General features: G+C 39.8%; 1 protein-coding gene across 7 annotated transcripts; it reads left to right on the top strand.

The window, feature by feature from the left end:
• The first annotated feature begins 94 nt into the window (after positions 1–94).
• On the top strand, positions 95–27811 carry LOC117435287 (protein phosphatase 1 regulatory subunit 12B-like). 7 transcript variants are annotated; one of them, XM_059004629.1, is made up of 13 exons: positions 95–361; positions 1376–1466; positions 1824–2000; positions 2916–3084; positions 3823–3950; positions 4120–4158; positions 18043–18059; positions 18996–19131; positions 19540–19644; positions 20766–20816; positions 20961–21011; positions 22823–23033; positions 24971–27811. In XM_059004629.1, the coding sequence occupies exons 1-12, from the start codon at positions 342–344 to the stop codon at positions 22955–22957; spliced, it is 1119 nt and encodes a 372-aa protein (XP_058860612.1). In that variant the 5' UTR covers positions 95–341; the 3' UTR covers positions 22958–23033; positions 24971–27811. The 7 variants fall into 7 exon arrangements, with proteins under 7 accessions (XP_058860612.1, XP_058860611.1, XP_058860614.1 ...); XM_059004628.1 differs by having other exon boundaries at positions 22823–23029; positions 24971–27810; XM_059004631.1 differs by lacking the exon at positions 22823–23033 and having other exon boundaries at positions 24971–27809.

Here is a 27811-nt window from a genome sequence, read left to right as displayed (position 1 = left end):
GTTGCAGTATCTACTTGCGCATAAGACGCACAGGGACTTATTACAGTAGGTAGGTTAAAATAGAAATTGATACAGTATATTGCTATGGCTGGAAAGGAGAACAGAAAAAGATTTGCGGAGCTTTAAATGGCACGCCCTCCCCTTTTGTATTTGTATCAGGTACTTATAGATAGCGTACTGCGGTGGAGTGTCCCGTAGCCTGCCTGTCTCTCTGCTTGCTATTCAGGGGCTGTGTCCCCCTCACTCTCTTCAGCCGGAGCCTGTGCCAGTGCCGTCCCAGACAAGATACTGCAGTCTCTCCACAACTCTGCTTACGCCAGCCCCTGACCTTCACAGCAGACATGCAAGCCTGCATAACCAGGTACTGAAACACTCTAATTTATATGTTCTGTGTTTTAGCCTGTCACTGCTTTAGCATATTAGACAATCATCCTAATTTAATTCATCTCCTGACTGCAGTGTAACACATTGTATTTTAAAATGCTACAGCATAGTGACTATATATATTTATTGATTCCTCAGTATTGTTCTGTGTGGCTGTGTGTGAGTGTGTGTTTATATATTGTGTATTGCATACTATACTTGATCAGTACCTATATGATTTGAATCAATATTGGTATTTTGAATGGGTGATGCATCAAGTACTGTACATGCCAAATGGATACAGAGAGTAGATAGGTAAAACTTATTGCATGCATGCATATATATATATATATATATATATATATATATATATATATATATATATATGGATGTGTATGCATCATACAAATACATAGAAATGCATGCATACATTTCTAAGATATTTTCTATCAATACATATTTTAATCTGTCAGTATTCTCACCGCCTTTGGGATGTTTCAGTAATAGAGAGTATGTCCCAATTTGGAAAGTCATTAATTGTACAGCTGTCCTTTAATTCCCAAAGGCTTTGCTGTAAAGAGTCAGATGAAATTACTGAAACATGCTTGTCAGGAAGAGTGCAATGTGCCTTTAATAAATCTGTAAACCATTTCAAACTAATATGTATGACAAAGGGAATACTGGTATTGATCAGGGCACAAGTTAAAAAAAGTTAAAAAGTTCAATTGAGATAGGGTTTTAAGAGCAATTACCCTGATAAAATTGAACCTCTAGCTGACCACTTCATCATTGGAGGACATTATAAAAGAGCTCCAGTTACAGGCACTGAAGTGGAAAGCTTAAGTAAAAATCACAGTCAAGTTTAGGGACCATTTGTAAAACCATTTGTAAGTTCAGATTTAGATGATTCTTAAAAAAGACTAAAACATGTTTTAATGACACATTGCTAGTGTAAAGCTTCAGGTCGCTTTATAAAGTATGTTTTAATAAATGTCTTGGTTTATGATTCCAGGTCATACATCACACCTGCGCGTGATGAGGAGGCGGAGTCTCAGAGGAAGGCGCGGTCGAGACAGGCGCGGCAAACACGGAGGTCAACACAGGTTCGGAAACAACAGCACTGGGTTTTTATCCAAGAGCTTAATTAAAATCCTTACTTAAAGGGCATCCCTATAGCAGCCCTTTCACTGCCTACCACTCGAACTGTTTCCACCATCGTTAATACAGCAGCCGAACAGAAGCCTACTTAATTTATATTAGTATTAGACAACAAAATAGAGGTGACTTTGAAAACAGTACGGTCTGTCATGTCCGCGGCTTCAGGTGACGTATATTGCTGCTGTCCTTTTTTTATCCTTAACTATAAAAACACTCAACAGCGGTAAATGCCCTGTCCTGTTCCCAAGGAGACGGCTGAGTGACTGACTGGGGGGGGGGGGGGTGTTGCTAAATCTTTGCAGGGGGTGACTCTGGCAGACCTCCGAGAGGCTGAGAAGACGTTTGGCTGCCCCCGAGCGGAGAGGAGAGGGGCAGAGCAGGACAGGCAGGAGGAGGAGAAGAAGGTCCCAAAATCCCTGCTGCTGCCTCCGAGGGATCCGGGGGAATCCAGTCCCCGCTGGACCAGGGGTCAGGAGGAGGTGAGGGGGGTGATATGGGATCTTGTAGCTCCTATGCATAAGCATTATAAATGTTAGTATACCATACAGGGCTGTTTTGTTAGAACTGGGGTGATAGAAGAAAGTGAAAATCTGTTATAATGAACCTACAAGGCTATAATATATTACTGGTATCAATTCTGTAGTATAGTGATGCACGTAAACATCTTGCACGTATTTACAGTCATGGGAGATGTTGCACTTGGACATAGCCACATGGGCAAATATATGAAATCAACTGAATTGTTACAGAAACATGAATGAAGTATAACCCACATGCCTGTTATTTGCAGGATTTTATGGTCTACAAATTAAGATATTGAGCTGGTTGTCTTCAAATAATGATATCCAGGATGTATAGATATTTAAAATAAGTTCAGTAACCCAGTTGAATTATGTATTCTGAATACGGTACATGTTGCTGCTGCTATTAAGCTCCGGGCTTTGTTCTTTCCACTGCAGTAATCAATCTGAAGCACTTAAAAGCCGTGCCATGTAAACTTCAGAGCACAATGTTAAGTATGTGGATTGCATGCTGCTGATGTATTTTGGGCATTCAGTCCATGCCTTTGGTATACCATTGTTATACCCTCTCAGAACCATTAGCAGCCCACAGTATTACCACAATCTGGCACCGATATGGTACCAAAGTACCATACCACCAGTTTACTGGTTCTTCCTATTATGATACCAGTCATTGATCACTGTTCTACTTTTGCTCTTTAATTGCATTGTCATTAAAGATCAATTAGGGTAAACATGCAACATGATACATTTCACACTTCTTAAATTGTAGCTTAGATGCGGTAGATTAGTTGTAATAAAGTATACAGAAAGCATTTGCATGTGTTTTGTTTCAGTAGTCTAAAACCTGACATTTTTTTTCTTGCTTCTCAGTTTGGTTACCGGCGACCACGATTTGGGTCCCAGGCTGAGAGTCCGACCACGCCCCTGACATCGCCCTCTGCGAGTGGCTGCTTCCTCTTCCCTGGCACAGCGCTGACCAATAGGCTTGCAGGAGGAGGCTCCGCCTCTCTGTCATCATGTAGGGAGACAGAAAGGAGTGGTGAGGCTCCCAATACATCACACATCTCCACCTGCTACTGAGACTGGATTGAAAAAGCGATTCAACATAAGTCTAGGTCGTTTCCATTAGCAGCAGATCAAGATTACACCAATTTCAACTGGGACTGTCAGAGCCAGGCAGGCAGAACTTGATCTCTCTAATTCTAATGGAGGACGCAAGAGGCAAACCTTGGACCACAGAAAATAAACATTCACACAGAATGCATTATATTATCATATTAATATTGAAGATTGGGGTATTCATTTATAAATGACAAATATGTCAAAAAAGGATGCTTACAGGCAATCTTTGTTTAACGTTGGGTAGCAGATTGTACGGTTGACTGCAGATGAAACTGGTGCCAGTCTTAGTTGATATTGGTATAAAATTAAGTTTTTCAGACAGGTTTAGTGCAGATTGAAATACAGCTGTCCTGTAGCTGGGCTCATTTGCATGGCCGTAACTAGCTATGAGGACACCAAGGTCGTGTTCTCGGTTGATTTGATGGTTGAATAGTAAATGCCAAGCAGTCATATAAATACTGCCAGCTAGAGTTTGAAACTTTTGAAAGTGAAAAGTTTGACCGCGGTTGAATGTCAGCTCTGGATATGACGCTGCTCATTTGATTAACAAGCACAGTTAAAGCATTCTAGAATATCATGTATTTTTCTTTTAGATTGATAGACCTGCTCAGCAAAGAAAGCTTGTAATATTCTGTGTTGTGTGTTTGTTGTCCAGGATCTGACAAGAGAGGAGAAGAGGAGAAGGGTTTCAATGACCAGTCAGAGCTCTTACAATCCTTACAAGAGAGGCGGCTATCCAGAGACCACAGCCAAGCAACTGGTGTCTCCTGCTGGACACAAGAGGTAATGCCCTTATATTGTCTGGGCAGTGACTAGCATGAGATCACAGCCTAATTAGAATTCCACAGCAGCACTGAACTGCTTCTGAAAGACTCGGACACAGAACAAACATGATAGAAACGAAAGGGAAAGTTAAATGCCTTTTAACTGAGACATGCTCTTGATCTTTCAGGAAGGCGGTGCTAATAAAAAGGGAGAAAAAGAAGCAGAGGTAGGTCATTGCAAAGATGTATTTGATTTATTCATTTTGGAGCCGATGAAATGCGATGGATGTGAACTTGAAACAGCATATTTTAGGCTTACTGCTTTTATTTATAAATTAAAATATAATCACTGTTGACCTGCTACTCTAGTTAGGGATTTTTGTTTTTTGTGTTTTGTTTTTGAGGAGCGCACAAAATGCTGTAATAAATCACTCACTTTTGGGGGGTCACATTCAGTAATACAATGTGACTGTCTTAGATGTCTCCGACCCTGCAACACTCAAGTCTGGCTGTGTTTCAGCTCATCAGAAACAACAAGCCGAGTCGGCTTTGAAACTGCATACGGCACCTTTGATTCCTGAAGCAGCTCAAGGATCAAAGAACCAGAGTATCTGTGCTTCTAGGCTATTCCAAACACTAGAGGGGTTTGAGAAAGTCTTTGTGGTCAGAGACGCCTAAAATTAAAGACTAACCCTGGGGCCCGTCTCGTCTGGTGGCCCCCCTTGAGGAAATTGATGAAGGGAAGAGGGCAGAAGGTCTTAAATATGGATAGATGTCTTCAGAAAATATTGAGGCCTTGTATCTGGAAACATCGATTGACAAGCCAACTCGTCTTTATGTGACAAATTAAACTGCAGTTAACTTTGATTGATCAGAAAATGCTTCAAATCCTTTGTCGCGCTTGACTGCGCAAACATATTATTTTTTAATCAGTAATAAATGAAATGAAGGGTATGTTGCCCCATTATAGATCATATACAGTATATTACATAGTTCTACCAACCAATAGTTTCTGAACATTTTTGGTTCAGATATCATGGCATGGCTTATGCACACATTGAAGGAAGCCTATACCATGGTCTTAGCTTCCCTCCCATCGGATTCAGATTCAGTTCAGTTTAAAAGGACTGTTATGTTAAAAAATGAGAAACCAATCTCAAAAGGCTGATAATAAGAATACCTGGTCTGCTGTTTTTTTTTTTCTTTTTTGCTGGTACATTAAAAAGACTCATACACGCTGTTATTATTGGTGAACCTATTTTAATTATCTAAACTAGTAGCTCAGTGGCAGTCTTTAGATCCGCCATTGACAAATAAAATAGACTCTTCATTTTGAAATGTAAACCTTAACAGGTGTTTTTCTCCTTTTCAACGGCCTCATTCATTAAGAGAGATTTTCAGGCAGCCCCCAATATATAAGTCAACTGAAATACTGTATTTCATCTTCACCTGGTTATCAAGAATCTTTCTCATTTCTAACCCCAAGCCAAAACTGCAGTTCTGTCTGCAGTGTCTCCCTCTTACCTACTCTATCCTGTACCATGCCCTTCCCGGGTCGTGTGAACAGCTTCCCGGAAAACTTGAGCCCCGACATTCCTTACCATACTTGGGAAAAACATCAGCTCTCCGAATCGGCAGTCTTTGCATCCTCTTACCTTGAAAGGGCACAGTTTCCTTCAAAGCCTCCTTCAATCAATAGATCTTCCTGACTGTTTAAACACTGAACTTGATCCTGTCTTTGACTCCAGCTCACACTGCCTACACATTCCTGTGTGTTTATTGCTGCTCCATGCCTATTTAGGACGCACACTTTCACGGTAGTGCAGTGTTTTGTGAACTATTTTTTAAACAGCCCGTGAGCTGCAAATATATTTGATTATATTTCAGATAAAGTTAGGGTTCAGGTTTAAGCCCAGTGGTTCCCAGCTCACTCAAGAAGAGGGGTACTTGGTTTTTAAAGGTTTAAAGACCAATACCTGAATGACCAAAAAAAAAGTATTTACACAACAAACTGGACAGGTTCCTTTACTTAGTCTTTGTTACGTTATATTACGTTAACAAACAAACAAAATGATTCAAACTGCAGAATTTTGTGTCAGCGTGTTGTTACATTTTAACAGTAAGGGATGAATTGTAAGGTTTGCAATATTTAATGGCGCAGTTGGAACAGACATGTGAGGAGGCACCAAGCTTGTTTGTTGAGCTGTGGAATGCTACAGTTTAATGTTTGGGTACCGCATGTGGAAATAGACTGACATTGTCTGAAATGGGAAATCTCTCAGGGACAACGCACATACTGATTATAGGCTGAGAACTCTGTGGTAGGCCCTGGTTTAAGTTTATGTGCTGTGAAGTCTGGCTTAACTTTCTCAACTTCTTATACGATTTTAGCGACTTTAATCATGTCCTCCTCCCAAATCTTCTTTGTTGGAGGCTCTGTGGTCTGGTGGTTAAAGAAAAGGGCTTGTAACCAGGAGGTCCCCGGTTCAAATCCCGGCTCAGCCACTGACTCACTGTGTGACCCTGAGCAAGTCACTTAACCTCCTTGTGCTCCGTCTTTCGGGTGAGACGTAGTTGTAAGTGACTCTGCAGCTGATGCATAGTTCACACACCCTAGTCTCTGTAAGTCACCTTGGATAAAGGCGTCTGCTAAATAAACTAATAATAATAATAATAATAATAATAATAATAATAATAATAATAATAATAGGCTGTAACACATGTACAGTATTTTCACGTGTTGGTTCAGTGGCTGATGTCAAGGTTGTCTTAAGGTATTGACCCAGCATTTGTTAGTCCAACTGAAAGCATTCAACTCGCTGGGTACAGGAATAGATGCTTACGTACAGCTAGCAAACCAAAGAAACTGAACCCCATCAGCATTCCTTCATGGACACTGCACACTCCCCATAGCGCCAGGCTGGTCACAGAGATTCTTTAGGTTATGTCAACAGTGGATCCCCTCTGTGCAGCTGTTCTTGATACAGGAATGACTGCTGCAGGGCTCAATTCAAACCCTATCAGATTTCATTAGTATGATGGTGTTGTACAGTATCTGAATGTGCTGTATAACTCCTGCAGTATAATCTGTAATTCTGTTTTAAATTCCACAAGCGTGTAAATCCTCCCTACCTATCTGTAGTATAGCTTTAAGTCCCGCAAGCAAGAACAATCCTCTCAATTCAGAAAGAATCAATGCTAGATACAAGTCGGGAAGGAGGTACATTGCATAACTCACTGCACTGAGAAAGGGGTGTAAAGTCAATTGAGTAACCATTTCCAGTGGTTTTCCTGTGTTTATTTATTGCCTATACACTGATTTCATTTTTTTTATCTGGGGTGTTTTAGTGGTGTTTATCAGTTAAAACCGAAACTCAGAAGCCCTCAGAAGCTGTGAATGCTAAACCAATATACCAAGTCCCATTACCAGTTTTGTAAGGTCCATAGGTGTACTGCAGGAGTCATACATCAAAATACCATACAGTCCTATACTGTAGGAATCCCCAATTATTGGTATTTTTTGCTTGTTTTATTTTGTTTTGTACAGTGATGGTAGATTTTGGAAAATGCCTCTATGGAAGTCTTTACATTGTGTGGATCATAGAAGCTGAGCATTGATATATGTGGGTTGAAGTAAAAAGTAATAATAAAGCAGATGTCATTTGTTTAGTCTTCTGTGCACCCCACTTTTCCATTTCTTTTTTTTTTTTGGTTTGTTTTGTCCTATTAAGCCCCCAGCGTAGTTGCAAAAGCCTCAGGTTTGCATATCTGATGAGGGTTAGCCATTCAAAATGCAATATGTTAGCTATTAAGGTTAAGATCTTATGCTGACGTACAGAGCTGACCACCTCGAATAAGTCTTGAATCCCGGGTAATTGTGATTCATCTACTTGCCTTATAACTGCTGCCAGATGTGATGCACTGTACTCGATGTAATTTCTTCCACTGCAATGTGCAGATAAGTGGAAAAAAACAGGTGTAATTAAGTAATGCTTTGTTTCCAGACAATATATAAATAAGTATCCCTTGCAAATCTCTGCTTGTGCAAAAAGAAGTCTCAAACTCAATAGCTCACTGTTAGGGCTGTATTTATTTCACGGTAAGAAACGGCTTATTTCACGGCATTTCACGGTCTAAAAATAGGTATTTCAAGAAGGTTTTCAGTGACACAGCTCACAGGAGGCCAGCAGATCTACAATGTCTTCATTTATTTTTCTTTCGTTATTTATTACTGCTGACCTCCCTGGATTCCTAACTCTTCAGTATCTAACTCTTCAGTACCTAACTCTTGTTCTTCTGGTTGACGGTCCAGTAGCACAGTACAGCAATAAATTCTTTCTGCTTGCTTTTCGTTACGTTTAATAAATCATGAAGTCCCTCTCAGCCAATCAAAACATCTGATTTCCAAAAATGTAATTGCCAAAAATCAAGTGACAAAAAGTGTACAGCAGGCTGCCTCTTGGTGAGTTTTCTGCACACCCACAGTGGTCTTGATTAGACAAAGAGACATAAATAATAAAAAAAAAATAATAATAATACATATGTTTCCAGATTGTAGTGGCTGTTTATACACAGAGAAAACGTTTTAAAATCTATCAATCATTAGTTTTACCCGTAATAGTGCAACCGGCAGAAATAAAGTTTCACGTTTCTTCCTACCTACATGTCCTGGCAAATATTCATTTTTGAGAATTGTTATGAACATTTTCCAAGACATGTACAGATAAGCATACCAGGGAGAGGAGGGTCAAGTAAAGTAACCAGAAGGACTGGCAGGTGGGAAACAAGAATTCAAGAAAAAACAAGAAACTAGAATTCTTGCAAGAATTCTGTGATTTTTTTTATTTTTTTATTTTTTGGTATACAGCACTTTAATCGTTTGGGAATCTGAATTGCGTGTCAAAAGCGTTATAAAGTCTGCCAGAAAGCTTGTTTCGAACTTTGACTAACTTTGAAGTGGTGTGGCCAAGATTACTTTTGGATCACAATCTCTACAACTCTTCCAGGTCCTTCAGTACAATTTTAAAAAAGCATTATAGAAATTACAATGATGATTACAAATTTTTTTGTGGGGTTCATAAAACACCTCTGTACTGTATACAGTTCATTCAGGTTGCCAAAGTGCATTGCATGTAAAGAATAGTAGGGTCACCCCAGACATGGATCAAATAAGACTTGGGCTGCAGTTTGCAAAGGAAACATGACTGCATCGCAAAGGGTCTATCTTAAACTCCAGCATAAACCTAAAACTTCTAAAGCAACAAGCCCAGACTGCCACATCTGCATGTGGACATATAAGGAATTGTCCACCCACTCCATTCCAAGCAGGGGACAGCAGAGCAGCAGCAACACTCCTGGCTCTGTCCCAGATGCTAGGAAGAGATCAGAACAGCAGGCAAAGCAAGAGCGGGGCTGGGAAGGGCTTGTGTGTGAGAGTGAGTGAGTTTGAATAGAAGCAGAATAAACAAGATAGAGAAACTGAGTATACCAAACCTTCTTATGAGTGTGTAAGGGTAGGGGCTTGAAATACCACTGATAAAATCAGAACCCTTGCTTCGTATTCGAGTCTCCGAGAACAGCGTCAGTGTGTTAGACAGAGAGAGCGAGAGAGAGAGAGAGAGAGAGGAGAGAGAGAGCGAGAGAGAGAGAGAGAGAGAGAGAGAGAGAGAGAGAGAGAGAGAGAGAGAGAGAGGCTTTGAGTGTTTTCATTCTTGTTTAACTACGACTGTGGTGTCAGATCTCTTTGGAAGAATAGTGCAGCTTTGGGTTCTTGCAGCAAAGCTGTCTTTTTAAATTATTTTTCACGTGTTTTTTTAAAGTCTCGGCTTACCGGAAGAGACTGGCTCCTTATCTCATCATTCCGGATGCTCTCTGACCCTCTCTGCACCGTTTAGGACATTCAGGAGGGGAGTTTAAAAGACTGTGATGGGTTTTTCTGGATGGATGGGATTCTGTGCACAGCTTTAGACTGAGATTTTGGATTTTTTTAACACCAATCCCAGTGATTTCTATTTTTTTTTTTTTTTTTTGGAGGGGGTAGAGTTTTGAGATGTCGTCCCTGTACCCTCGGACGAAGGAACTGTCACGCAGCAGAAAGTCACAGTCGGATTCCCCCCCTTCATCGCCTTCCCCTACTGCCAAGAACTTCGGAGTAAGACCCATTTCAATTTGCAAGACCTAGAATAAAGAAAATAGGATTTAGATCTGGTTTGGTGCAGGTTTCCTGGGTACTATGAACCCACAGTAAATATGTGACCTGCAAAAAAAAAGTACATTGTAACTATGCATAATAACATTGTACTTATGTGTAAGTACACAGGTATTTACTAAATAACTACTATGTAAATACACAGTAATTAGATACACTTAATGTAAAGTGTTACAATGATTCCTAATGAGATTATTATAGATTCACTATAACAGAGTGACTTTAGTAATCTGAACAGATTGTTTTGGAAGTGTTGTAAAGTTAACCTATTATACAAGTTCTGCAAGATACTTGACTAACTACCTACAGCTATTTGTTTTCTTTACAGTGGAGAGAGAAACGTAGCAGAGATATAAGTGTCAATGTATCTAATGCTGCACTACCTACACCATCTAAGCTGTAGTTGGTTACCCATTGTTCACCTTCGCTGCTGCTGTGGTATATAAGTTGAGGCAGGTTGGTCCATCTGAAGTGACACTGGTGCAGTATGTATCCCATGCAGCCATGTTCACCCCTGATTGATGTTCAGTACACTGGGAACTCTAGATGAAGCAACCTGTCTGAATCAGTAACTCAACTCTACAGAAAATCACAGAGACTCTTGCAAGCCAGTAAGCTGTGGGCAGCACAGGGAGTACAATTAAAGGGGTGTCATTGAATATTCAGGAACTAAAGGATAGCTAATAAGAATTTTCCAAAAATGGTACCAATGCATAAACCAAGAAAAATATGTTTTATCTGAAGTGCTCGTGTACTGAGTCTGTGGTACATGTTATTACCCTAACTCCAAACCTGAAAACTAACCCTCGGCAGTTTGCCATCATAATAAACATTACAGTACATGGATTTTTTTAATGCATGTTAAATATGACACCTCTTTTTTAAATGCAAGCTACAACATGAACATGCATTAATTGAATTATCAAAGGGCTTGCAAATTCACAGCATTTGTGTAGTGTTGGTTTTTAAACCCATATAAACCCATGAGAGAGATGCAATCTGTGTCTAGTGCTATTTGTACTGCTGCTTCAGAAATTTCACTTGCTCATTTTTCATTTCAATCAAAAGTAAATGGCTTAAACAAAACCATTTAAGTAAAGTTTCTTGTGTGCAGGTTTCAAACAGTAATGAAGGCATCTAGTCAGAGAATCTGTAAACTCTTATTACAATATTGCCAGAAAAGTAGGTCTTATCAAGTAATTGCACAGGTGGCCTCATTTTAAAATCTAAGAAACCTATATAAATAATCCCAATACCCCACTCCCTATGTAAGAGCAAAAGATCAGTTGTGTGCATATGATATATACAATAAAACCCACGCTGTTACATATTGCATTAGATAATTGACAGTATTTTAAAACAGTACTTTCAGCAGGCATGCAGTGTTGGGTTGAACTATCCTCATGCTTCCATAAAGGAAAGAGATATTTCCAATGAGGGAGAATGAGGATTTTTTTTAAGGCCAAAGAGTTGTTCTGTTGACAATTGTATTAATCCGTTGTGGTTAAAATGGTCTTGTTGCGGTTGCCAGACACAGCAGTATATAATAAGGCAGAAAGATACTGCCAGAGCATTTACAAACTCCAGCAGGATGATCTGAAACAGATTTAAGAACTGCTCTGGTTTCTGAGACGTATGTGTGCCTCTCTGCTTGTATCTGTGGAAGAGGTTGGTTTTGGGACAGTAGCTGCAGGCAGGCACAGTGTCGGTATTTTAATTCATGTCCTAATGTTTTGAAAAGGAGACTAACAGGAGTAGTGGGAGTTACCATTGTTCGGAGAAGGGGTTTGTAAACTCAACACATGAAACTATAATTCTATACCTCTTTTATTGTTGATTCTTAATTCTGTCCATACAGCTCGGTGGTATCTAATAGCATGATGTGCTGTTGGCTACTGCCTGACAGTATAGCTGTTAACCAGAGTGACTCTGAACTGCAGCAAGTAAAAAACTGGATTGTTCAGCTTTGGTTTGCACTCCTTTAAGGAGGTCAAGGTTCAAAGTGATCATGAGTTAAAATGGATAAGGCTGTTTAAAAGCTGTGTGTGTGTTTTATATAAACTCAGGGGGCCCAGGGGGATCCTTCTAGTTAGCACTGTATTCTTTTACCCTATTGACTGCTGAGAGAGACACAGATCTGGCGTGAGCTTAGATCAGAGGTATCTTAAGAGTAGGGTATGGGTGAGTCGCACTTTAGTAGAATCAGGAATCAGAACTGTTTATAGGTACAGTACAGGGGTCAGGCAGAAATACAGCAATGCCTGCTGTAACAGCGAGGACAGCACTGATTCAACCTGATTACAAGGTGTTGTTCTAGAGGGTGTGTGACCATGTGAGAGTCAGCCCAGCTTCACAAAGATATGTGCTGTATACCACAGAGGTTTGTTTAACTGTCTAGCCCGTACTCAGTTGACATGCTTTCAAGGTCACTAGAAACGTATTTCTGACTGTGCCAGGTTATGCCAGTGTATATATAAAAAAAAAAAATGTATAATCGAAAACATGCCTACATAAAACTGCAGGAAGCTGCCAGGTGATGAATTCACAGATTGTCCAAAACTTTCTTTAGGGCCGTAGCTGAAGCCAAGAAATGTTATTAAAAAATAAAAATATATATATATATATATATAGTTTTTGAAAATAAGACCATGTCCATAGTATTATTATCCATAGCCGTGGCTATGTATATAACTCAAGGTTTATATAGGTGGGGGTGGGGGTGGGGATGTGGGGCTTCAGACAGTGGTGGTAGCTGTACTGTAAATTCCACAGTTGCCAACAGATAATTGATTCTAGAATTTCAAAGTGAAATTGGTAAAAACTCCCAAGGGCCTATTCAATTGATCTAAGTGTTATTATTATTATTATTATTATTATTTATTTCTTAGCAGAGTGTTGGTGAATCAAAAAAAAAAAAAGACTAACAGTACTTTAAATCATTCATCTCAGGTTAAAGGCTTGAAATACCTGAAACAAACAGGGTCTTTTTAAATGATTTTAATTATAAATCTGATTCTCTCATTTCGCTGTACTGTAAGTAGAAATGTTAATAAGTGGATCACCCAGGGTTAAAGAGCTGTAATTATATATAGTTAATGCTATATATATATATATATATATATATATATATATATATATATATATATATATATATATATATATATATATATAGTTAAAGGGCTGTATTTATATATAGTTATAGAGCTGTATTTACTGTATATACAGTTAATGCTGTATTTATATATAGTTATAGAGCTGTATTTACTGTATATACAGTTAATGCTGTATTTATATTTAGTTATAAAGCTGTGTTTATATACAGTTAAATAGCTGTTTTTATATACAGTTAAAGAGCTGTTTTTATATCTGCCACCCCAGTTCTTACCTGAACTCCCACCACTGCCTAGTATTCTTGTGAGCAAAGAGACTGCAGAATTGCATGGTTAACAATGTAGTTTCACTTATGACTAAGAGAAATTGAATCCTTGTCTCCAGGGGTGAATGGTGAACCTAGCCTCTTTGAACCATTGTCTGTTGTTTCAGGGTGAGGTCCCATCAATGTACTTGTTTATCTCAGTTGAAATTATGCAGAAAAACAAAAATAAGTGTACCAGGCTCAGACAGAACCCCCCCCCCCCCCCTCTCCCCCAAATACCCTTGAGGTTTTGCAAAACTGTTTACATGATGGAGGAAATGATGATGTGCTTGTTTTTATATAGAAAACAAGGAAAGAAAAAAATAAATGCTAATCTCTGCATGGGAATAAAACCTGTACTTTTATGGCTGTGTTTATCATCAATCATTCTGCTGGGTGAAGCTCATACTTTCCATCTTAGAGATCTGGCAAAGAGGCTGGGACCGATCCCAGGGGGTGAACATGCCATTAAGAAGCAGTTTAAAAAGTGTAACACTTAGCAGAGTGTAAGAAAGCTAGAACAGTCCGACTCTAGCATTAAAGCAAAAGGTCTTTGTTTTAATTTAATGACTTGTTCTTGTATCAGTGGCATCTTATGAGTGTGTCATTAGAATAATAGAGGGGTTATACAAAAAATAGATCTGTGCAGGATAGCGCACACCTTAGAAATGGGCCCAGGGGAAAGCTTATAATCCTATTGCATCCGTCCCTAGATATATATTAACCTGCTGTTACTGCGTTGATATGGGCGGTATTACAGATGCTGGGAGCTGCAGTTTTACATTGCAGTGCATGAGAGAGGCTGGTTCTTCCAGCTCAGTATTAAAGGTTTTATGAATTCATTTCTAAGTGATAATTTGTTTGTAAGCAGACTGTGCAAGGCTTGTCTGTTTAATAGTTTGCACTATTAAACAGTAACATGCTACAGGAAATTGCCTTTAAGCCACCATTTCCTTTTACATTATCCTGTCATTATGACATTTGTGTTTGGCAGTTTATAATATGAAATAAATGAGGAATTTAAACGTATAACCACAAGGCTGGCAAGGGTTTAGGGAATGTAATGGCACAGGACCCTGGCTGCCTTCCTCTTTGAGACCCGCTTTGTCAGGACAGGGGCCTGATGGTACAATTAGATTAGATCTCATTTCTATAGAAATCTGGGGCTACTGCCATTTTCACGGGCTGGCTATGATTCAATCTTCAACTGGGCGTTAACAAATGTCAAAGGTCGTCTTTAAGTGGGAAGTTCAGGGGGTTGACATCAACACGATCCTCAGTTGCTTTTATGCCTGTTTCTAGTAATTGTTTTTACATACGTAGTATGTAACACACAGCTATGTATCATGTTCAAGTGGGCCCAGGAGTTCAAACTGGTTTATAAAACTTAATGACATGTTTTGTATTACAAAACAGCATCTTGTGTAGACAGTCAAGGGTGGGCTTCCTGACATCACTAGAAGAGAATGTGTTTTTAACATTTTGTAATAACACTGATGAACCTGTTGTATTGCTCGGTTCATTGATTGGCAGTGACTAGTAGTCAGAAGTGACGCATTGAAGAGTAACATTACCCAGGCAAGATTTTGGCTCCTGGCTTTCGAACAAACCTATAAAACAAACTGCTGTGCTTGTGGGGTCTGTATGACATGATAGAACGCTTGTGGAAAATTTCAGAACAGAGCGAGAATGTAATGAGGTGCAGCTGCCAGAGCTAGTGGATCCCAACAAAACCAGAGGAGCAGGGGAAAGTGGGATGAAGGGGGGGGGGGGGCAAGGGGAGTGTACAGCTATAGAATTATGCATCAGTCTGGTGAAAGGATCCCCTTTTTTTCATCCAATGACAGTACAATTTGTCCATTACATTTGCAGGTGTTTCCTCATTGAATAATGTTCTGTTCTTCATTAAATCGCACGTGCGCGCACGCACACACACACATGCACACACACACACACACACACACACACTTTATAAGAGACATTCTGTCAGCAGTTCATTCTGTTACCTCATAATAAAAGCATGGATTACTGCTCACCTTTGTATTTGTAATAGAGCTATCTGATTCAAGTGTGACATTTATCTAAGCCTGATGTTTATCGAACGCCAGCCTTTCTTCGACTGGTTGAGAAATTGCCTGATCGATTATTTGAAGAGCTGATTGATCATTGTGACGTCTGTGGGGAGTAATGCTTGTCAAGCAGGGGGCAGACAGAGTCTTAGGAATGTACAGTACATTGTGTTCTTTCCCAGCAGCGCTCTTTCAGTGTGTGTGTATCCAGCAAGGGGCATGCTTCTGTTTGACACACTGGATGAGAAACGATAGACTAGAGGGACTGGATAACTGCGGTTTGATGATGTGAAATAACTGAGCCCCAAGACCTGACTCATTTCATGTTTCAATGTTTTCGTTATATTTTGTTACACACAGCGATGCAATGCAATGTTATCATTTTTCTGCCCCCTTTTTTGGAAATGTATGCTTGGTAGTTTTTCATTTTTAATTGAAGTCTGAGTAGCTTTATAGGTCAGTTTATTTTGTCACCCTTAACTTTTTAGAATGTTTAAAATCATTCTGAGGGATCACATGATGCAGTGCCCTTTTCACTACCATCATGTGATTTCTTTGGAATCATGAAGTACTGAAAAGAAGCCGGCAACTATAATTCTACAGGCACAGACAATGCCAGAAGGATTCTGATTGAGAAATGGTTATTAAAATTAAATACTGGTACAACAGAACAACCCAGAATCACTCTGAATGATTGTAAACATCACGCAAAGGAAGGGAAGGGTGGAAAAATAAATAAAAGGAAACCTGCTGGTACTTATCCTTTTTAAATGTACATAATACCTGATTCAGAGGTAACCTTGTATATAAGTGCACACACATGAACACAAGGAGTACACACAGATGTAGCCACTATTAATGAAAACTACAGTCATAATTATATTGTTTTGCCTTATGTGAACTCAAAAGAAATTCTGCTGAGCACAGGGTTTAGAAGTAAGAGTTACTACAGCATCAAAAGAAGACACAGAGTCGATTATTAATAAAGTCTTTTAAACAAAACAAAAACGAGCCCTGTGTTTATAAACCCCTCCCATGCAGCGGCAGAGCTCTTAATCATCCGGAATGTGGAGAACATGAGATCAGGTTCTGGAAAAGAAATCACTTGCAAGATTTGCCAAGGGGTAAATATTTAATAATGTGTTCTTCCACTGTAGTTTGGAGAAATAGCAGCTGGAGTTCACAGAGTGGTTATAGAAGGGGATAGTGTGCTTTCTTGCTCCCTGTAGAGAGCCATGGAGAGCTGAGGGGACTGGTGTGGGCCTGGAGTCCTCATATAGCCTTGCATACACACACACACACATTGGTTTTCCTATACATGTAGGAACATTACCAGGACCTCCTTGATATGCATGTTTTTAAGTTCAGTTTGGGAGGAAGGACTGTCCCCTCCCCCATACACTCACACTGCATCAAATATATAAACTGATCTGCCGCTTTCCCTTCTTTTCATTCAATTGAATCCTCCACCTCCCTCGACCTCTTTTCAATTACCCCATGGTCAACCACAAAGAAGGCTATTACTGTACCTCATCCAAAGGGCCAGGCGATGGACTCCCAACCAAGTGGCCAAATGTTTCATCCTATTACTCCAAATAAATATAATCCATTAGAGATTCTGCGTCATGGGGGTTTCTCCTGAACTAGTGTACCGCAGCTCACTGGGTCTGTCCAGTTTTAACAACGTACTGTACTGTACAAACAACACCATAAGCCACGAGTGACCTGGTGCCTGGAGACACGGTCCTAATACAAGTTTATTATCATTTCTCATGTGGAGAAGTCAATGACTTCAAGTGTCTCACCCCTGGCCTGAGACACAAAGCCCACTGTCTTTGTTTGTAGAAAGAAACAAATGAGCTCTTTATAAAAGATGAACCCCAGATGTGCGTGCTCTCTCCATGCCAAGCTAAGAAGTCATGGTGTTCAGTTGAAATGTCATCATTGTTCAGGAAGCGATCTAAGCGATTCATTACGGATCTGAAACATTGCTTATGCAAGGAGCCAGCTCACTGGCAGCAGCTGAACAACAAAGCAGTCTGGAGTTGCGAGGGACGGGTCAGCTTTCTGGGGCTGCAAGTCTCTGGGAGTGCTCTCAGGGTCCTGTGATTGATTGCTGAGGTATCCCACAATGGGACAAGGGGTGCTGCTTCAACAAGAAATCCAAACTTTAAAAAGAAAATAGCAATCTGTCAACATACAACTTTTAGGATCCACTTTTGAAAAGAATAAAAAAAAACACTATAACTTACTAAAATGTAATAAAGTATAACATAGATATAACGTAAAACATATAATGGACTATTATACATGAGCGAAGGGGAGATTATATATATATATGTGTGTGTGTGTGTGTGTATTTGTATTCTCTGACTTTTAAGATTTTAAGATTTTAATGCTTTTCTCTTTTATTTCACAGCATGATAGAACGTCTAGGTGAGTAACTCTTTTTTTCTTTATCTAAGAATAAACTACAGCAGCAGTTTCTTTTTGCTTTCGTACACTGTAGGAGAGAATAAAAAAAAAGTGGTTACAAAAAAGAACAATTCTCTAGCTGACAGCTCTTCTTCCAGTTAAGGAGCAAGTGAACATTTTTCTGAAGGGCTTCTTCTATAATTGGTATCAACCTAGATTTAGGAAGTCACTTCTCGGCTCCGTAATAAACTGCAGATCGCACTGGGAGTTTTGTGAAAATAACCTTGAGATCTAATTTGACCATTTAGCAAAACTAAATCACTGTTGTGATAACACTAATATGACTAAAAGGTCTGTGGGTTTTGAATTTAGGTGAGGATGACCTCCTTTTCCAGGTAGTTTGACCTATATCTAGAAAGCTGTCTGACCACATTAGATCTGCTCTACTATGTGAACGATATTCATAGTGACCTGTTTATGCATACAAACGTAAATAGATGTTACTGCAGGTCACAGAGGTTTACAAATATCCTTTAAAAGTCCAGTAGACGTTTTCCTGTAGGAGTCATAAAATACACAATACTACACATCTTATATTTGCCTAAGTATAGGAATCACCGGTATTTTTTGAAGTGGAGGCTGTTCTATAATGTTGTTACAGTGAGTTGTTTACTGTACACTGCAGTATATCATGATAAAAGTACAGAAAAGTGTAGTGAAGCACAAGCTAGCATGGTAAATCACAGGACAGCATGCAAAGCATTGTAAAAACAGCAGGATCCCATTGCTAAACATGGCAAAGCTGGGTAAATGCACAGGAAAAGCTGCAAAACTACTGGCACACTTTTATAACTTAGTTCCAATTGGTGTTTGTTTAATACTTCTTAATACCAATGATTTTAACCTGCTTGCTGGACACTGCAGCTTCATTACTACTGTTTACCCCCTCCTCCCCAGGTTAGACTCCTCCAGCACTGGTGACAGCGTCGCAGACCGTCTCCTGAGTCGCACCAGCTCCTATACCCGCCGCGAGAACCGACTGGCATCCCTTGGCAAAGCTGAGGAAGAGGGCAGTGCCAAGGATTTCAAGAAGGTCGGCTGTGGTTTTAATGTGAATGCTATACCCTTTAGCGACCTCCAGTATACAGTACACTGTACAGTACGAAATCATTATATAGGAATTTATAGGATCCTGGGATCTCAATATAATAGAATTCAGAACTCTCAGATTTAGTCGGAATTGTGCCAATGCTGTCCTTTTGGTGGCATCAAAAAAAAGAAAAACCCTTTGTAACAACTGATTGATGTTTTTGTCAGTTTTCCCGAATTCCGGCAGCAAAGCACAATTGTAATTATCTTCCTCCCACTCCTGGATAATTGGTATCTCTATGGAATACAAGAATAAAAGCAATCTTGAATCAGGGCTGCTCGAGATCATTTCTTTGTTTACATTTTTCTCGAACGCTTTTCTTTTTCTTTTTAAATGTATTCGGCTGCACAGATGTACGAAGATGCCTTGACAGAAAACGTGAAGCTGAAATCCAAACTGGAAGAAAGCAAAGATGAGCTGGGCAAGATCAGGTCCCAGCTGGACAAAGTAACACAGGTGGGAGATTGCTGTTCAGTGCTGATTTCCAGGATTACTTTCCCATATATAAGTTTATCATAGCAAAGTGTATTAAATCATAGTGGTAGCAAGGTAAAGCATAGGTAAGCACTGTAAAGAATAGCAAAGTGTGGTTAAGCATATTAATTAACATGGCAAACCAGGGTAAACTATGGTAAATGCATAGTATAACCATGTGAAAAGCATGGGAAAACTGCAAAAATATAATGCAAAAATACAGTGGTCATGTTTTACAAGGGTTATTTGTTAACCAAGGTTTTTTTCTACCCAACATAGGACCCTATTCACAAAGTCAGTTTATATGAATATAATTACGTTTGATATTCATGAAATTGTTCGAGACTGTTGATGGCGTGTTTAACAACAGTCTACAGCAGTTTCATAAATAAAACTAACTTCCTTTTTTTTTTTTTTTGAACAATTATTTTTATTCATTTTCCAATTGGAATGTCCAATTATTATTCAACCTGGCTCACCGCTGCATCCTCTAACGAAGATGAGCACTCGCGTCCTCCGAAACGAGTGCCATCAGCCGTCCGTTTTTTTCACTCTGCCAGCCCGTCGTGCAGCCATACCCAAAACTTATGCGTACCAGCCGGCCTGCAGGGGTTGCTGGTGTGCGGTGAGCCAAGAACTCCCCAGCCGACCTAACCCCTACTCCACCCGGGCAGCGATTGACCAATTGTGCACCACCCTCTTGGAACTCTCGTCCATGGTTGGCAGTGGCATAGCTTGGATTCAAACTGGTGCTCTCCAAGCTATAGGGCGGATCCTGCATTCCAGGCAGAGTGCCGTTACCAGATGCGCCACTCTGGAGCCCTATAAAACTAACTTCTTAAAAAAAATATTCTGGTATATTTCAGGCTGCTGATGTGCAGATAAGTAAGACAGCTAGTTTTAAATCACTGGTTACATGTCTTGAAAAATATGACAGTAGGTTTCCCAGTTTCTTAACACCAGAAGAGAAAAAAGACTAACAAGCAAGGACTCGTATACTAATGAGAAAAGACATGACTATCAGATACCAGCCAAGTGCTCAACTATTTGTTATTTGGCACAAGTGGATACAACCCTGTAATTTAACTGCTTTTGTGTTTCAGAAACAGAACAAAATATCTGAAAAGTCCACTGTGCTTGAGACAGAGAAAAAGGTATTTCCTTCCCTTACATGTAACCTAACCCCCAACAGGAATCCTGTTACTTCTAACTACTTAAGTGCAGAACATCGACCTATTATTACCTATAGATATATTAGTGATGGATGGGTGAAATGAACCATCTCTTTTATTCTGCAGGAAAAGCGTGCGCTGGAGAGGAAGGTCTCTCAGATGGAAGAAGAATTGAAGGTAAGTGTTAAATCCCTCCGGTCAACTGGTCTGCACTCTGGTAAGCCTTTAAAAGAGGCTAAGCTTGGTTAAACACTAGTATAAAGCAAACAATGGTAAAAGCACAGTATGGGAAATGTTTGGTAAAGCAACCTAATTACTGTTATTTCATTTCACCATGGTAAACATATATAAGGGAAAATGGAATTCAAAGCTTTTTCACTCTTATAGCATTTTATTGTATTTTAGTATAATTGAGTGTTTTCAAATTCTGAAAGATAAGCCTCTTTGTAGACGGTCCCTTAACCAGTTGTTACAGGTGTGAGTGTATTTGATCAGTGTGTTGTCTGCTGATGGTGTTGTTATTGCTGTTGCTCCACCAGGGCAGCTCTCTGAGACCCACGTCTCATTTGCAGTAGCCCCTGGTGGGGGATGATGCTGCTGGTTGTCTGGTGAGTGGCTGGGCCCGAGCCTCGAACCCGCTTCCCACTGCCACGCAATAGGCGCAACTCACCTTCCTGGGTCTGCGGGAAGATGTGCAGGGCAGTGCCACTGACTGCCTCTGCCATCTCACCCAGCCTGGGGTTTATAAAACAGAGGAGGTTGGGCGACGGGGGTACAATCTGTAAAACTTTCCATTCCACAGGCACACATCACGCAGAAAATATATGAACTCACTATTTGGCAAATGGTGTGTTATTTCTCTCATCATTAACTTCAAATTCCATTATCTTGGGTCAGTTACCTAACCTTCTCTATTTTGTAAAACGTCACTGTTCTTAAAGGATTTACTTTTCACACATTAACTTTGTGTCTTCTTACGTCTGGTGTGCTTTCAGAACTTCTCTGCATGGTTATTTCCACACTCCATGTGTTTCGATTCAGTTTTTTTAGTAGTCAGGTTGTTTTTGTGGTGATCACTATGGCTGCATACAAACTGGCTTCAACTGATGAGAAATATTGGATTGTCACCAGAAACTTGTGATGGATATGTACAGTGTTCAATTGGTGCATTTACATAGAATACATGGTGATACATTAACAAAGACAGATAGAATAATCAATAACAACAAAGAAAATAATACAATTCTGGGTTAAACATTACAAAGTTTATAAATGATGAGAAAGCACAGAGAACATGTGTATAAAGTAATCCTTCACATAAGTTTAAGCATCAGTGTGATCTCAGATCCCACTTTACTGGTCTGTACTGGGACGTTAAGGCATTCCCATAAAGACAAGAAGTCTGTGTCACTGAGAGCATGGTGTGGATTTGTCATACTGCAGAAGCAGCACAATTGTGCACCAGTTCATGTTTCAGGTTAAGTATGCTTGGGATATAAATATAAACGTGTATATGGTATTCTACATGAATTGCATAGCCTTTGTTTAATGCAGTACATATTTTCAAGTTTGGAATTAACTGTATGACCCTTAACCTGTCCACTGAGGCAATTGCCCCTAAATCGGTTGTCATAGAAAGTGTGAGATGGAGAAGAAGAGGAAGAAAGAGAAGACATAAATAACTACTGACTACAATAAGATGGGATAAAGCAGGGACCTTCAGATTGATGAAGCAGTGATCTTCACATTGTTTAGAGCTATCTGTTCTACCATCCGTGCTGACATACACCATTCAGAACAATGCAGCAGGACAGGGCTCTTCCCAGGACATATAATGAGCACAGACGTAAACCACATTCTGGTGCTTTGGTGAATGGCACTGTGTGTTCCACTCTTGCACCCTGGCTGCCCCTCTATCTGTCTGTCTGTCTGTCTGTCTGTCTGCCTGTCTCCGTGCCTATCCTCCCCTGTCTGTCTGATCTCTGCAGAGCCTCCCGCAGCTGGGGCAGATCGAGACCCTGAGGCAGGTGAACGAGCGTCTGGTGGCGGAGAACCAAGCTATGAAACGTGTCATCGACAGACTCTCAAGGCTCACCCCACTGCCAGAGACCGAAGACCTCTAACCTCCCCTTCACTCCTACCCATCCCTCCACCTCCTTCACTTCACTACATCTCTTCTTCCTGTCTGCACCCAGGCAGGTCTCGCCTTTTACTGTGCTTCCCATCTCTCTCTCTAACTTCCCCTACTGCACCAAACAAAATCTACATCAATTGTTATTGAACCTTCTGCTCTGAAGATTGTAAACTGTGTCTCTGGGTAGAATGAATCCGTTATTGTTAAAATGTAACCATTTTCAATTACAATGCAATCTAGACTAAAATGCAGTTTTATTTATTTGCATAATAGTCTTAATTACAACATACTTGTGTATTCTGTAGTACAGATACATCAGTTTTTGGGCCATGATGTCTTTTACCGCAAAAGATCAAAGAACAGGGTCAAGTCCTTAATGTAATGTTGATTTTGCTGATGTATTTGCCCTGCAATTTCTTACAATGGTGCTTAATAGAGCAAAAACCTGACCCTTGGTAGCTCTTTGCTCTAATGCAATCTAAAATTGTTGCATGATTACAACTGCTACAGTATGTGGAGCGTCTTTCCGAATGTTTGGCTATGGGATGTGGATAAGAGTGTGGTAGAAATCGGGATCAGCTTTAAAATGAATAGCAGAAAATCTAATAGAATTTGCCAGCATTATAATCGGATAAAATAATGTTTGTTTCATGCAAGTATTTCTAAACTTAAAATGTCATTAGTGACTCATGCTAGCAAGCTCTCATGTTTCACTTGGTTGTGGGATTGGAAGATGGCCACTGGCCTTCACTTCTCCTGAGCTGTTTTGTTGAATTGTTGTGGTGAGGGAACATAACTGAACATTCCAAAATTGGTTAGAAAAACAAGGTCAAATAAGACAGCCTCCGAACCGGGAGATCAGTAGACTTGGGTTCAATGCCCCGCCTCTGCCACTGCCACCTCTCGTATAATATGTTAAGGGGGCTGAGTGCTGAGGTACCTTGTGTATTTGAAGTTCCTTTGTGACGACACTGCATGCAGCATGCTACACTTAAGATAACATTGTCTTGTCTGCATTATTTAATACTATTTGTGATTTTATATGCATTGCAGTTATGTTTGAAAACATGACATATTTCAATTCAAAATAAATTTCGAAAGGAACAGTATTTGTTTTCCACAAAGACTGAATTGGTTACTATATATATATATATATATATATATATATATATATATATATATATATATATCACTCCAGATAAGGTTTTGGGTCATTGAGTGATTTACTCTGCAATTTAGATACTATGCAAGTACAATGTATTTTGGGTGAGTACAATGCAACATTACCTTGAAATCATTAGTACTTTCAATAAATAGTGTACATACTTTAAAGCTGACTTATGGGGTACAGCCTGACATTTGAACTGTTTTGTTAGCTATCCCGGCATTTCTATAATCCATTCTCTAGCTGCTGCATGCAGTATATTCCTACTGAGACACCAGGAACAACGAAGCACAAGAAGCTTGATAACATGCAAACGCAAGCTGTGCAGAAAGATTGCTCTGCATATTCTTTGCACATTAAATTAAAATAGCATATGTAATTCACATTTATATATGACTACACCCCTTGTTGAAATCCTGAAAATCCTGATTTAGGAAAATGGGGTCTCAGATTCTTCTGATTTCAATTGATTTTATATCTCCCTGATTTCTGGTAAACTATGAATCTTGAATGCCAATTTTAGATCACTTGGAACTGCATTACCCCACCCTGATTTTAGATACAGCTGTCATATACACTTATTGCTGTAGATTACCCAACATGTCAGTGCAGACAACTTGTCAAACAGACAGCGGTGTTACATTCTTATAACAGTAAAGCAACCCTATATCTTATTTGAGTTTACTTTGTTCACATTATAAAAAAAAGCTGACAAGATGAAGCCTGCAGACTATAGATGGGTAATGGTAAGATTTATTTCTGTGATAAATAGGTAATCATCAAACAAAAGGGTTAATAGCTTTATAATTCCCCTATCGCTCTCATCTGCTTCCCCAGGTTTTAAATGACTTCAAGTCTGACAACCAGAGGCTAAAAGACGAGAACGGAGCCTTGATCCGCGTCATCAGTAAGCTGTCAAAGTGACGTGATCCGGCAGCACTGAAGGAGCACCACAGCACGCCTCACCACTGACCATGTGTCTTCAGACAGGGGCACCTGCTGCCACGCTGCAGTAATGCACACATCATATTCCTTTACGCGAGCCACTCACTCACTGCTACGCAGAGCTTGGATTGGACAGATCTTCATGGGGTTTGCCAGGGCCAGCAGCTTGGCTTACAAGAACTGCTGTATGATTCGACGGTATCAGTGAGACATCAAAGTGAAGTAAAGCCTTGAGCCTTGACCCTCTTCAAACGGCTGAAGGAAACTAGGCTGGTTCTAGTAGATCATTGTAACCAAGGATGGACAAGGATGCAGCCTTCCTGAGCTTTCTTCACAAATGCTGTTCATCGTGGCAATTCTGGAGTCAATTTATTGCTGTTGTGCTGTATATCATGGTACTTTATCAAACAACTGGGTTCCAAATATTCTATGCTTTGTATGAAAACCATGCATAACTGTATAGGGTTAAGTCCGTATAAGTGACCTACTGTCTCTTGCATGCATGTGCTGAATTTGGACCAACCTCCAAACCAACCTCTTATGCAAACCAACCTCCTATCACTACAGATTCCAGATTCTACTTGTCTTTCTGCAAGCTGGACTGTTGTTCAGAGGACACTGGTTTAACAATTGGGACCCCAGTTCACTGATTGTTGGCATTGCAGGACTTTGGTGTCAAACCATCATTTCCAAACACTCCACCTGAAGGACATGCAGATTCATGTTTGTCTGGGGCTCCCGACTGGCGCATCCAGTAAAAGCACTCGCGTAGAATGCAGGGTGCGTCCTGTAGTCTGGACGTTGCCGGTTCAAGTCCAGGCTATTCCTTTCCCGACCGAGGACAGGAGCTCCCAGGGGACGGCGTATAATTGGCCGCGTGCCGCCCGGGGGGAAGGGAGGGTCAGGTTAGCCAGGGTGTCCTCGGCTCACTGCACACCAGCGACCCCTGTGGTCTGGCCGGGCGCCTGCAGACTTCCCTGTAAGCTGCCCAGAGCTGCGTTGTCCTCCGACGCTGTAGCTCTGGGTGGCTGCATGGTGAGTCTGTCATGTGTAAAAAAGCGGGCAGCTAACGGCACATGCGTCAGAGGACAGCGTGTGTTCGTCTTCGCCCCTCTCGAGTCAGCACAGGGGTGGTAGCGGTGAGCTGAGCCTAAAAATAATTGCACATTACTAAATTGGGGAGAAAATAACAAAAAACTAATTGGAGACTACTAAATTTAAAATAAATAAATAAATACATAAATACATAAATATTCATGTTTGTCTATGTGATTAATAATGGCCATCACTATTCAAACATGCTTGGATAAGACACTGTTGAGCAAGCTGTTATAAGATTTCTTTTGTCTGATATATTTGTTAAATATAAGTACATTTTAAGGTGAATTTGCATTGAACCCTTGTAAGTTATTGGATTGTATATCTAGTTTTTAAAAAATTATATACTATTATTCTTTGTTCCAGTTAATTCAGATGAGATGAATTCCTGTAGCACCGATATTTACCTCTTATCTGCTGTCCCCTGGACTATCACAGACTACAAGAGGGCTAAACCACTTCCTCCGCAGAGCAAGCCCAGCGCATTCCCTGTGAGAAGCTATATTTATTGCTTTTGGTTCTTCCAAATCTTGGTTCAAAAGTATATATGTAGAAATGACCCCATTACAATAAACATCTTCACTAGGACAAGGCTATAAAGGTGCCGCATAGCGCCTCTCACACACTTCTGTGCATCGTGGGTCTCTACAGAGCAGGCATGTTTAAAACGTCTAAAGCCTAGCAGAGAGTATGTGTTCTTGAATGCAATATTAATTATAGTGTTTGAAGTGTCCCCTTTCAAGAAGGTTAAAGAAACCAGGTTCTGCCACAGCATTTACAAAGCACCGTAATCCTTACGAAGCTGCTGTAGCGACACAGTGCAATATATACCATTGTTATATTGATATGCAAACAAACAGAAAACTATGAGACTTTAATCTCCAGCTTGAATGAATGTATTGTAAATTGAATATAACACAGGCATGCTTTTACACCATTGCAAGTTATGCATTGAGATATGTTGATTCCAGTAATAAAATATATATATATATATATATATATATAACTTTTTTTTTTTAGTTTTCTCTCTGTAGTCGTTTGTTTTGAATGGGATACACACCTTTGCATCCAAATATCTTTAATTCAAGAATGTCTACTGGTTACCAATGATCAGAACTGGTTTTGTAGACATTTGGCTACTTATTCTCCTACGTTTACCATTGACCGACGAGAAGTTCTTGGGTTGTGACAGTATAAATATTAAAAGTAGCCTTGCTGGAAATTCTATCAGTGATCGTGGTTTGTATTGATCAGAGCTGATAGTTTGATCTGGTCAAGCAAGTTCAAGAGACAATGCTGATTGAAGAGAAAAAAACCAGTACATTTAAAGGCCCTTTAATGTCAATTTCAATGGATTGTTGTCTGCACTCCTAAATTTTACTGTTCCATGAATATATCTGTAAGAAACCAAGATATATTTGTTCCAATTCTCAACCATTGAAAGTCAACAGCTTACTTGCATTTGTTGGCATTTCCAGCAGATTTTCCTGTAGATTTTCAAATTAATTTTCTTATTAGCTTTAGCAACATTATTACAAGTCCCATGACTCTATATATCACAAAGTATATTAATAAATAGACAAATACATTAAACACCAGAATGGCACCTTATTAAATAAAAGAACAGGAGACAAA

The sequence above is a fragment of the Acipenser ruthenus genome, chromosome 30 (assembly GCF_902713425.1).
Source record: "Acipenser ruthenus chromosome 30, fAciRut3.2 maternal haplotype, whole genome shotgun sequence".
In the NCBI taxonomy this organism is placed as follows: Eukaryota; Metazoa; Chordata; class Actinopteri; order Acipenseriformes; family Acipenseridae; genus Acipenser; species Acipenser ruthenus.
Note: the sequence above shows the minus strand (reverse complement) of the source record. Positions and strands in the feature narration are given on the sequence as shown.